The sequence below is a fragment of the Podarcis filfolensis genome, assembly GCF_964270895.1.
Source record: "Podarcis filfolensis genome assembly, chromosome: 1".
Classification (NCBI taxonomy): Eukaryota; Metazoa; Chordata; class Lepidosauria; order Squamata; family Lacertidae; genus Podarcis; species Podarcis filfolensis.
This window is the reverse complement of record NC_139604.1, coordinates 13,747,338-13,760,811: the sequence shown is the minus strand read 5'-3', so window position 1 is coordinate 13,760,811 and position 13,474 is coordinate 13,747,338. Positions and strand designations below refer to the sequence as shown.

Sequence of the window (13,474 nt, the reverse complement as noted above, 5' to 3'; positions counted from 1 at the left end):
GCTCCACACCCCAGTCGTTCTTAGACTCCTTATTGGGTGAGCAACACAGTTGGAGCCTCCCTCCTCCCTGGCTGGCAGGGAGAGGAGCTGCTTCCTTTGAAACCCGGGAAATTTAAGGGACATCATCAATAAGGGACAGCAGCGGCAAACGGCACTGGGATAAGGGACTTTCCCGCCAAATAAGGGACGGTTGACAGCTGTGCTCCATACCCTCCAATGTTTCTTTGATGAAAAGAGGGACATCCTAAGGAAAAGCAGGACATTCCAGGATCAAATCAGAAACTGCGACAGCTTCTGTAAATCTGGCTTGAAATTGGGGCATTCCAATTTTGAGGCTTTCTCCCACCCCTCACAGTGCTGCCATGATAGCAAATCCTGCCTCTCTGCCACTCGCAACATAGTGCCCAGCTCCAAGCTTGGTAGTGCAGCTTGACGATGTCATTTGCCAGGGTGCTGCTGGGAGCCAGAGGCAGAGAGATGAAGGTGGGGGGAGCTTAAAAGGGCAGCACAGATCCTGCCTCTCTGGCTCTCATAACACAGCAGCCGGCTCTAAGCTTGGTGGCACAGAAAGTCATAGAAGGAGGGCATGGGCTTAAAAGGACTGTGGTGCAGATTGGACAGCGGTGGTGGATGAGTCTTGAGCAGCTAGCAAGATATGGGCAGGGGTTGGGGGAATGCGAAGGAGGGCTGGTGCCCAGTCCTAGGGTCCTATCTGGTAATGTGCAAGGTAATGAAGGGGCAGATTTAGCGACTCTGAGTATATATACCAATGGGACTAAATCCCAAGGGATTGTGCATTACATTATAACCCAAGTTTCTGAGCTGTTTTTTCATCCAATCTTTGAAAACCATTTCCAGTGTGGTAGGAAAAGGGAAATAACAACCAAAGGAGAACCAGTTTTCGAATCAAATGCACAGCCTGGCCCAATGTAAGGTCTTTCTCATTCAAATGTCAGACATGGGGAATAAAAAACAGAAAACAAAACTTGATTTAAGTGTGAAAACCATCAAAGGTCTCCCGATTTGTTGCATCGGGAAACCACGTAACTGTTTACAGCGATGCTCTTTGAAAGTCCCTCTGTAAGGAAGCTATTTCCCTTTTAAAATAAAATTAAAATAAGAGTAGAGATGTGAGAGTTTCCAGCACACACTGCTCTGCTCCTTTCTCTTGTGCATTTTATGAGAAGGAGCTCTTGGCAAATTTAGATCAACATGTTTATTTGGAGGGGCGGGCTGGCAGCTATTAAATTCTGTCACTAATTGGCACTGTTTACACTAAATGTAAATGTGAAAAGTTGGCATGACCTAGGATTGTTGCTTCATGCAAGACACTGTAGCATTGAGTTTACGGCTTTGTTTTGTTTTTGCCCTACACTTAACAGCATCTGCATGTAGGAGGAATGGTAGACTCGTAAGACTGATCAATATGTGTGCATGAAATGCCTCTTTCAAAGTGGGGCAGAATCCAGGAAGGGCAGCTTAAGGAGGAAAGCCACCAGCCTGACTGATTCTGAAATTGTTTACTTGCCAAATTTACTTCCTGCATTGCAGAACCCTTGGGATCCCTTCCAGGTCTACGATTCTATGAAATTTTGCATTTTCCAAAGGTCACTCGCTTGGATGCTGGATAGAGAGAGGACTCATAATCACACATCAGTGACCCTATTCTGGGACCCTTAAATTGTATCTGTGGAGTAGGTGGCTACCCTCTCTGTTCCTAAACTTCCCGTGTTAGCTCAATATTGAAAGGTCCGAAAGCAGGAAGGAGGGAGAATATTATAAATGTCTTTGTTACAATGCTCAGTGATGGACCTTGGGATCTCAAATTTAAGCAGTGTGTTGTGTGGCGCCATAATTCAGCTCCCCTTCCACAGTTCTTGAGCTCTATTCTCCATGCTCGTTGTAACTGAATTAGTCACACCCCCACCCCAAATCTGCCCCTGCAATCCTCCCCATGATCAGAAACCCAGGGGTAGGGCTCCCCAGTCATACCTAGTGATGACAGTGATAGTGACAAAGGTAAGGGATTGTAGGGCAATTGTAACTACCGTATTTTTCCAAGTATAAGACAATGCTTTTTGCTTTAAAAAATAGGCAAAAAGTGGGTGTCTTCTTATACACAGATAGTGAATGCAGGGGGGGCATGTGATTAATGGAAGCAGCAAGCAGGAGACTGGCAGCAGCGATTGAGTGGGTGATTGGTGGCTGTGGCAAGGCCTGCTGGTGATTGGCTGCGGCTGCAGCAATTGGGCAGGCAATTGGCTATGCCGAGGCGGGCAGGCAATTGGCGGCTGTGGCAAGTGGGTGGGTGGGCTGTTGGTGGCAGCGAGTGGGCAGACAATTGGTGGCTGGAGCGTGGTGTGCGATTGGCAGTGGCTGTGGCAAGCGATTGGCAGTGGTGGGCATGCAGCTGAGCGATTGGCAGAAGTGACCTTCCCCATCCCCCCCAAATGTTAAACAACTTAATTTCTTAATTTGGGGTTTAAAAAGGGAGTTGTCTTATACATCGGGGCATCTTATACACAAAAAAATATGGTAATCAAGGCTTTCTTCAGCTGGAACTCACCAGAACTTAGTTCCGGCCCTGATTAGGTGGGTGCTATTGCCATTCTAAGAGGATGAGGGATAGCACTTCTTATAAATATAAATAAATTATAAATAGCACTTCTTATAAGATTAAGATAAGGTTTGGACCTTCCAGTTCAATGTGGAAATATTGGGGTGGATGAGGCACAGCTGAGATGTGTGGTCCTGTAGCCCCTCCACAGACAGAATCACCCTATTCAGATGCTCTTAAATTCTATTTATCTATCTATATCTATCATCTCTACCTTGGGGGAGGGAATATTGCTACAAGATCAGCTTGTACAGTGGGGGAGTGAGTCTTATTTATTTGAAGATTGATAGCCCACTTTTGTTCACTTCACACAAGCTCTCAATGCTGCTATGATATTAAAACATCCAAGCAAATAATTAAAAACCAAATCAGCTGTGTTATCACAGCAGCAGAAATAATCGAACAAGCCCAACTGTATGCTATTACACTTTGAGATCAGGAGCTGGTCTATAAAGTCTTGACAGCCCCATCTAAATGGACCCAGAATCTCAAGCAATGAGTTCCATACAGGTGGGGCTGTGATGGAGGGAGGGAGAGACCTCTAATTGTTTCCAAAGCTAATCTGGCCTCTGAAAGAGACAATACCCGCAGCAGAAATAGGTTGCAAGGCCACAGTGATCTGAGAGATTCAAGCTGCAGTAACACACTTCCGTTGCTGCCAGTGGAGTGTTGCGGAAATGCAGCAATGTTAGATTTCCATTGGACTTCCCTACAGGAATTGGGATCAGTTGTGTCTCATAGGAAACATAGAAAGATGCCTTGTATTAAGTCACACTTTAGACTTATCCAGCTCACTATTCTCTACACTGATTTGCAGTGATTCTTCATGGTTTCAGGCTGGTTTCTCTCCCAGGCCTACCGGGAGATAGCAGGGCTTGAATCTGGGATCCTCTACACACAAACTCTTACCACTGAGCTCTAGTCCCATCCTCTCCCCCTACAAGAAGAAAGTAACCCATATTTGTTGTTGTTTAGTCGTTTAGCCGTGTCCAACTCTTCGTGACCCCATGGACCAGAGCACGCCAGGCACTCCTGTCTTCCACTGCCTCCCACAGTTTGGTCAAACTCATGCTGGTAGCTTCGAGAACGCTATCCAACCATCTCGTCCTCTGTCGTCCCCTTCTCCTTGTGCCCTCCATCTTTCCCAACATCAGGGTCTTTTCCAGGGAGTCTTCTCTTCTCATGAGGTGGCCAAAGTACTGGAGTCTCAGCTTCAGGATCTGTCCTTCCCATATACATGCTTCAAAAATGCCTCAGCTTCACGATCTGTCCAACCCATATACATGCTTCAAAAATGCAAATTCAATCACACATCTGAACAGGGGGCAGTTCTCCTTTTAACTTGATTGTCTATGTATGGGAAGTTGGTATGAAGGCAATAGACCGTCTAAGTGTCCCTAATTTCCACGGATAGTCCCAGATTTACAGAAGGTGTCCCAGTTTCTGATTTGATCCCAGAATGTCCCACTTTTCCTTAGGACATTCCTATTTTCATCGGAGAAAGGTTGGAGGGTATTGAGTTATGTGACTTCCGAGCCAAGGAGATAACTAACTATACCACCTTCAGAAGACATCTGAAAGCAACCCTGTATAGGGGAAGGTTTTTTTTAAAAAAAAGTTAAATGTTTTACAGTGGTACCTCTGGTTGTGAACAGGATCCATTCCGGAGCCCCGTTCGCAACATGAGCAGAATGCAACCCACATCTGCGCGTGCGTGGGTCGCGATTCACTGCTTCTGCACATGCGTGTGACGTCATTTTGAGCGTCTGTGCATGCGCAAGTGGCGAAACCCAGAAGTAACCCATTCCATTACTTCCGGGTCGCCGCGGGACGCAACCTGAAAAGATTTAACCCAAAGAGTCTTTAACCCGAGGTATGACTGTATTATGTTTTTATGTTGTTATGTTGGAAGCCGCCCAGAGTTGCTCGGGCAACTCAGTCAGATGCGTGAGCTATAAATAGTAAAATTATTATTATTATCATCGTGGAATGGGATGCCCCTATTTTCATTGGAGAAATGTTGGAGTCAACCAACCATGCCCTGGGCTCCCCCAACCTCTCTCAAAGCCAATTAAAACTAATAAATGAATAGAAAGAGAACGTACCCACATGATGCTAACACAAAAACCTCGCACATACTCTTTGTAAAAGAATGAAAATTTACTACCCCCCCCTCTTCCTCTCCCCCTTCTCCCCAACCTTATACTGATTACAACATTAATGTCTCACATGGAATATAACCAGTGCTTTTTTCTGGGGGTATGCAGGGGTATGCATGCCCCTAAACATTTTGTGAATCTCTATACTTTTGTCCATTTACTGTATTTATTTTTCCCAATTTGAACTATAAAATGGTGATTTACTTGAGTGATTTACTTGAGAGTACTCCTAAACATTTTTTTAGAAAAAAGCACTGAATAGAACTGACCTATAGAAAGGACTTTATGATCTGAAAACAGAGACATTGTATGTACTTTTGCAGCCCAATAATCTTTAATAAGAACAATTTTCAAAGAGCAAAGTGTCTTGGAAGAGGGAAAATAATGTGCATGCGTTGTCTGTCACTGAAGGTAAGGGATTCGCTTACGAAAACTGAATAGTTGCCAACTCCCTCTGACTCAATCGCACACTGTTCCAATAACATTTGAATGACAGCTTCCTGCGGGACTTGGCAGGTCATGTGGGAGGGCTCCTACGACAGAAGCAGAACCATGTAATCAGACGGGAATGGCAAGCAGGCCTGCAGCCTATGAAGCAGCCCTCAGCAATCCACCAGGCAAGAAAAGGATGCTTGCGGCATAAAATCAGGGCTCTTGCATATTACCCCCTTGCTTTTGCATTGCACAGACCCCCATGCGTTGCTTGCATCTTCGAAAGTCTTGAAGTTATAATACTCACTTATATCACTGCCATCCATGCTGAGGCCTTGATTGAAAGCTTGTCGGTATCAAGGAGAATGTTTCAGGAGCTCCCATCGACGGCTTTTGATCAGGGCTCAAGTTGGCACTGGAAATTGTGGTTAATTTCCTTTTGTGTAAGCTTGCGTGGGATATAGGTAATTTTCCCTTTGCTGAACGAGAAGCCTGTGCGCAGCCAGTAGAACCAAGCTATGTCACACGGGGGCATTTGTGGCCGGTACAGCTGAGGAGCGTTTTTCTTTTCATCTTTCCTGTAATGTTATTTTGAGCCTTTGCCAGAGATCTGAAAGGATAGTTGCTCCTGCAACAACCCCTCGTTTCACACCCATTCATTTTTCTCACTTTGTGGCTTTCAACCAAGCTAATGCTCTCGCGGAGAGGGGCTACAAAAAGACTTATCGATTGAGTGCCAAGTCACTTTCGGCATTTGAGCGTCTCTCCGGCTTGTGTGCTGGCCGAGATGGGTTTTTTAAAAAAATAAATCACTTTCTAAGAAGGTGTTTGGGGTATTCGCTCTTGTGCATTTTGCAGATACCGCTGGCCTCTCTCCCCATGTATCTCTTAGCGGCCTTTCACTCTCCTGTCCTTTTGACCCACTTCCTTCTGCTAATGTGAAAGCCCACCGTGGGATATCTCTGCGCGAAGCTCAACTCACCCCGTGTTTTTGTCTCGCTGTGTTAGTTGCCAACATCCGGCTGCCCTCGACACTTCTCCCTCTCTCTCGCAATTTTTAGCACAGCTTTCTTCAGCCAGATGTGTACTGGGGGAGAAGGGGCTGGCATTGCAGAAACATCTTTCACTTAGTTTCTGCTTACCTGAGAGCACTCCGTACTTAAGCACTCCGTACTTAATCTGAAACTGTTCTTAACCTGAAGCACCACTTTAGCTAATGGGGCCTCCTGCTGCTGCTGTGCCGCCGGAGCACGATTTCTGTTCTCATCCTGAAGCAAAGTTCTTAACCCAAGGTACTATTTCTGGGTTAGCAGAGTCTGTAACCTGAAGCGTATGTAACCTGAAACATATGTAACCTGAGGTACCACTGTACTTGGCTGGATAATTGTGTGCCCAGGTGTAACAGCGCAAAGGCTGTCCGGGGCAGCCCCATGAAAGAATAAGACATTTGACATCAGTAATTGGGTTGACATAGGCCACAACTTTATTGATCACAGATGTAAGCAGACTTTGGTGAAAGCATTGGGTTAGAATTCTTGTCTCTGTCAATGACTCTCCCGGCTCACTAAGCCCTGTTACCTCTTTAGCTTCCGACACCTCCTCTTCCCAATCTTCTTCCTCTTCCTCTTCTTCCCGTTCAACATTCCCTGGGCTCTGAGTCTTCTTCCCTTTGTGGTTCTCCAGCTGGTTCCCCGCCCCCCCGTTCCTCTGCGTCCAAACAATCCCAGACAGACCAGAGGTAAAGTAGGCAAAGCAACATATTCACATGTTAAGGTAAAGGTAAAGGGACCCCTGACCATTAGGTCCAGTCGTGACCGAATCTGGGGTTGCGGCACTCCTCTTGCTTTATTAGCAGAGGGAGCTGGCATACAGCTTCCAGGTCATGTGGCCAGCATGACCAAGCCGCTTCTGGCGAACCAGAGCAGCGCACGGAAACGGCATTTACCTTCCCGCCGGAGTGGTACCTATTTATCTACTTGCCCTTTGACATGCTTTCGAACTGCTAGGTTGGCAGGAGCAGGGACCGAGTAACGGGAGCTCAGCCCATCACGGGGATTCGAACCGCCAACCTTCTGATCGGCAAGTCCTAGGCTCTGTGGTTTAGACCACAGCACCACCCGCGTCCCTTTCATTCACATGTTACCTGTGTACAATAGGCTAGTTTCCACACATGCTCACATCCTCCTCTCTAGCCTCCATCCTAGAAACCAGGAGGCATTATCAGACTTCAAGCATACCTTCCAGCCAAGCCCACTGAAGGAGAGTGAAAAGCAGGCTGAGGGAGTATGGTCTAGGGAGAGTCCTGGGGTCCAAAGAGAGAGAGGTCTGGGTGCCCATATCTTTGTGCCCTTGTGTGTGTGTGTGTGTGTGATTTCTTGCTGCTGGTTTTAGTTTTATTCATTTCCTGTTTTAACCACCGGGCCATTGTTGCTGTTATGTTGTGCCTTTTTATTTGTAAGCCGCTTTCTGCAACTCCCTTGTGGAGGGGGTAAAAGCAGGATATAAATATTTTTGATAAATAGGTAAATGATTGCATGCCAGTAGAGTCCATATTTTGCCTACAGAATCTTGCAGGCTTCCAGTTGGCCAATGTGAAAACAGGATGTTGGATGAGGGGGATCTTTGGCCCGATCCGGAAGGCATTTTGCTAACATCTTGAAAATAATCACAGATAGGGTTTTCTGAATGCTGCACGAAATGCTTCCCAATGCATTTTTTTTTTAAATTCTCTGAAGACTCGTGGAAGGTTTCTTGGAGGTATGTGCAAAATGGTGCAAAACCTAAAGGCCAGGGAGGGAGACGACAGCCCTCGGGTCACCTTAGAAAATAAACATCTGACACACTGAAAGCTTAAATAGCAGCAGGAAATAAGGAGAAAATAACTCTTTCTAGGTTGTCTGGTTTTATCAGGGCACTCATCTGCACAGTGGGGTGGGAAGAGAATTCACTTTAAACAAATTTTATCACCAGGCAACACCGCTGTTGAGACCAATGGCAGAAAAAATAAATAAAAGGAAGGAGACTGCTGTTTTAATTTAATGCCGGGGAATAATGCCTGGGTAGTTCAGTTCTCCCAGCCCAGTTACTCTCCTTGTTCACCAATGGGAACTGCAATGAAAGGTCTACCGGCTCATTTCTAATAAAAAATGAAGGGAGGATGCTCTGCTTATGCATTGAACTTGCTGTCTGCAAAAGGTTCACTTACTATTCACAATGTAAACCATCCCTGGATGCTGAGTGTTTGGAATACAGATTTAAAACACTGCTCTTCTTCTTGAAAACATATGTTGTCTGTGGGAAAAGCATACCTGCTAACACTGGAACATTATAAAAGGATACACTGAAGCTGCGGGCATTTAGCTGGGGGAAGAGAGACCAAAGACAATCCTGTTCAATTAAATATAAATACATGGAAAGTGTTGCTTTTTTCCAGAGGGACTTAAAAGCAGAGAGAGAAATTTTGCTAAAAATGAAGGAGCTTGTTTTTCAGAACTTGGACAATCTGGCAGGTTTACAAAGGCTTAATTATTGAGCTATGTGATGCCTGGCACTTCTCATGGAGCCTTTTAAAAAAAAAGTTTTATGGATAGTTGTTAAATTTATTTTGCAACCTGAAGGTGAAGGGCAGTTATCCTAGCATATAACCTGTTTCCAGTCATAGTGGGCAGTGGCTGTACACAGCAGCCTTTCAGTGTGTGTGTGTGTGTGTGTGTGTGTGTGTGTGTGTGTTCTTTATTAAAAATAAAATGTACATAATTACAAGTGTACCAAGGAAGATAAGACACCAAAAGAGAAAGAGGGAGAGAGAGGAAGACATATCCAGGTAAAAAACAAAACAGAACAAAAAAGAAAAAGAAATTTGATACATTACGAAATTCAGGGAAAAAATGTAATTGTAGCTGTTGTTATTTCTAGTCGTAGTGGGCACTGGCTGGACAGAGCAAATGTTGTCATTTGGCTGAGCTGTGTCAGGTGCTTTTCAAACATCAGCACAGTGAACAGCCATTGGAGGACCCCGTGCCAGATCAGTGCCCTGAGAAATACCAATTGGCCTCGACAGCCTACAGGATAGAAGTGCAGAACATGGTTTTGGCGATATGAATCATGAGTGGGGATTGAAGAACGGGGGGAATGGATTCAGTTCGCAGTTAAAGGTGAATCTTCGTAATCTACATGAACGTGAACTGAAACACAGCTAGCCTCCAATTTCACACGTCTCAGAATTTTGCAGTGCAGTGCTCCAGCCCAGCAGTGGGCATATGCTATGCATCTACCAGGGCATAGTGTGCGTAGAAATACACATACCCATGAAAATAATGCACAAATGTTCATTATCTTAGAAGAATTGTGCTGCAAAATGTGTGTATTAGGCAAAAATTGCATATGCAATCCTTTTCAAAATCCACCAGCATTTTAGAGTTAATTTGTTCTAATATACACACAGTCTCTTTCTCTTTATAGCGTCTCGCATCCATCTTTGTATATACGCCTCTTCAAGTTCTCCCCATTGCTTTCTGTTGCTTCTTTACATAACAGTTACTGAATTTAGGATTAGAAAAATGAAAAATGAAGAGAAACCAAGATTAGCAGATACATTTGTTCTTAATTATAGGCAATTCATTGGGGGGGGGAGAGGTTGCCCTACACCTCCACTCACTCCTTAAAGCACCCATCTCATAAAGGTAATGGCTGCTATATTCTTTCAGCGATCTACACCAACTGCCTGCCTTGCCTCGGAGGCATCTTGTAAAGATGTTAAAGTTTTGCAACTGCTACACCTACTTGAGAAGCGGGTCGGGACCTGGGAGTTTGCGTGCAGGGGAATAAACCTCCTCTTCCCTCCTCTCCCGTTTCTAACTGAGCTGCTCCATCGGTCACATGGAATTCAAAGAAGATGGGAAGCTGATCACATCACAAGCCGTCTCTGATCTGACAATTTCGCCCTAAGGGAAACTGTGTTTCTTTTCATTGTAATGGGCTGCATATGTGGGCACGAATATTTTCTTTCTCCCGAGCGAAGCCAATTAATTTTCTTTTTAAAGTTCCAAAGCTCCTCCATGGAGCCGCTTTGGGGACTGAGTGCAGCTCTCTGTTGAGTCATACCAAACAAGAACCCACAGCTTGTGTTAAACTCCGCTGACAAAAAGTGCCCTGTAGTTTTCAGTGTGAACCAGTCCTTAGACTGTTGTTTTAGGAACACAGGAAGTTGCTTTATGCTGATCAGACCATTGGTCTGTCTAGTTCAGTATTTCCCTCACTGACAGGCAGAAGATCTCCAAGATATCAACCCTACTTGGAGCTGTCAAGTGTTGAACCTGGGACTTTTTACATTGGACAGCACTGAACTCTCCCTTCCTCTGCCAATCAGTGTGGTGTAGTGGTTAAGAGCGGTAGACTCATAATCTGGGGAACTGGGTTCACTTCCCTGCTCCTCCACATGCAGCTGCTGGGTGACCTTGGGCCAGTCACACTTCTCTGAAGTCTCTCAGCCCCACTCATCTCACAGAGTGTTTGTTGTGGGGGAGGAAGGGAAAGGAGAATGTTAGCCGCTTTGAGACTCCTTAGGGTAGTGATAAAGCGGGATATCAAATCCAAACTCTTCTTCCAAATCCATTACACACTTTGGCTGAAGCTACACACAGGGTGATTGTTTCATCCTTACTTTAAAAAGAAAAACAGCCATTCTTAAGCAGAGTACTAGCAGAGGGTAGCAGGTGCTACTTCACCCTTTCCTTTCTGCCTGTTTTCCATTCAAAATAGCTCTCTCTCCCAGCTGTCTTTCTTCCCATTTCTTCATTTCTAAAGATGGGGTAGTGGCTGGGAGAGGGGCAATTTTGAACAGAAGACAGCCAAAGCAAAAGGGCTTTAAGCAACAGTGCCCAACATTTGCCACTACAGCAGCAACCAAGGCTGATTGTGGGTTTTTTAAAAAATATATAAGTTGGGGAAAATGCACAAATTCACCCTTTGCTGCCTAAGTTCCCCGCTAACCATCTCATTGCAATATTGCTTCCCTTGCCTCACAAAACCTCCCAAATTGGTACAACAATCACATTGGTGTTCTGAACAAGTGCATGGTGGGAAGAGAGCAGGCACCACTACCACCCACCCAGCACACATGCCAGCGCATGTCTACAACATGCCTACACATATATGTGATTGGGAACAGTGCGCCATTGAAACTTTGCAAAGACATGATTCCCAAGAATGGGGAGAAGTTCCTGCACTTATGTGACCAACCGGTCATCGACACATTGCAGATGTGTCCTGGAACATGTGCAGCAGGAGACACATCCTATTAGGTTACATCTGCACCATACATTTAAGGCACTCTTGCACCACAGTTGTGGCTTCCCTTTCCCATGAAAGGAAAAACCCTAGGAACTGTAGATTATTAAGGGTCGGACCCTCATAGAGCTAAAATTCCCTGCAACCTTAAACCAACTACAGCTCCCATGATTCTTTGGGGTAATTCATGACTGTAAAAGTGGTACAGTGGTACCTCTGGTTACATACTTAATTCTTTCCGGAGGTCCGTTCTTAACCTGAAACTGTTCTTAACCTGAAGCACTACTTTAGCTAATGGGGCCTCCCGCTGTTGCCACGCCACTGCCGCACGATTTGTGTTCTCATCCTGGAGCAAAGTTCTTAACCTGAGGTACTATTTCTGGGTTAGCGGAGTCTGTAACCTGAAGCGTATGTAACCTGAAGTGTATGTAACCCAAGGTACCACTGTATAAGAGTGCTTTAAACTCTTATGTGAGTGAGTGGTTTGAGTGTGACCCTAGTGTATTCATTCAATACAGAGCCCCAAGCTGCAGAAGGGTTGTAGCTGAGTGGAAGAGCACCTGCCTTGCATGCCGAAGAGCCCAGGTTCAATCCCCGCCATCTCCAGGCAAGGGTGGGGATGCTTTCAGTACCTTGGAGAGCTCCTACCAATCAGTTGTGGACAAAACTAAACTAGATGAACCAACAGCTTGATTCAGTGTATGTTAGTTTTCTATGCTCTTTCTGTGTTCCTAAGCTAAACGTTTGAGAGGCGACATAGTCATTCGCACATATAAACTATACACAAGTAGATGGGATGTTTTCTTTATTGTTGCTGATTTTGTGACAGATTTTGGACTGGGAAACTGACGCATTTCTTCTTGATTTCTTCTTTCACAGGCAGTGAAGGTTCTGGAGAAACCATTCAAAAGGAAACATCTACCTGCGACATTTGCCAATTCGGGGCAGAGTGCGATGAAGATGCAGAGGATGTTTGGTATGGTAACATGCATTCATTGTTGATTTATTTGTCTTGAAAAGCTTGATTTCCCCTCATAATTCTTTTTCTTCCAAATTCCTCTCCTTGAAACATAGCTAAGGTTGTACTGTTTCAGTTGTGGTGAAAAACTCAAATGTGTTTCTTGAGTATAACAGACTCCAAAAAGTTCTTTTGTTTTTTTTAAAAAGAGAATGCAGAGATAGAAACAAATTTCTCCCACTCACACCTGAAATCTGATTATTTATCATTCATTTACACTGTTTTAATGGGATGAGGCTGCAAGCTTCAAACAGTGCTGAGGCTGGAGTTGGACACCGATTGTTAAAGAGAGTTGAAGGTGGTACGATAAAAGTCATCATTTCACATTTCCTTTTCACCTTTTCAGCCTCCAGTCAAACAGGTTAAGCGGGTTTTTCACGCAGTCCGAGCTATTTAAAGCGGATTATCTTCTGTCTTTAGCCTTCCCTTATAAAAGTGGCTAAAAGGGCATTTAGACATGGATAATAATAAACATTAGGAAGAACTTCCTGACAGTAAGAGCTGTTCGACAGTGGAATTTGCTGCCAAGGAGTGTGGTGGAGTCTCCTTCTTTGGAGGTCTTTAAGCAGAGGCTTGACAACCATATGTCAGGAGTGCTCTGATGGTGTTTCCTGCTTGGCAGGGGGTTGGACTCGATGGCCCTTGTGGTCTCTTCCAACTCTATGATTCTATGATTCTATGAATATTACTTTAGTTTTCCAGATTATAATATTACCTTATTTTTCTGCATTATTCTGTCCCATTTTTATTCTGTTCCTTTCACACTCCGGTACCTGTTGTGTTATGAAATGGCAGCTTTTTGATACTGGCATATCACACTAAATTTCTTTCACACCAGTGGGCATGGTGTGACACAACAAGGAGCATCATTGGTCAATGTTGCTACTCCCTCACCCTTTCCACACATCTGTGTTTCTGTTCCCCTATGACAACAGCTTAAAGTTAAATAATTATCTAGGG

General features: G+C 44.7%; 1 protein-coding gene across 1 annotated transcript in view; it reads left to right on the top strand.

Moving 5' to 3' along the window:
- TMEFF2 (transmembrane protein with EGF like and two follistatin like domains 2) overlaps positions 1-13,474 on the top strand; it is a 253,400-nt gene that overhangs the window by 149,603 nt on the left and 90,323 nt on the right. The window contains exon 5 of the mRNA XM_083571637.1: positions 12,376-12,472. Within this exon, the coding sequence (XP_083427763.1) occupies positions 12,376-12,472 (97 nt within the window). The remainder of the gene's footprint in view (positions 1-12,375; positions 12,473-13,474) is intronic.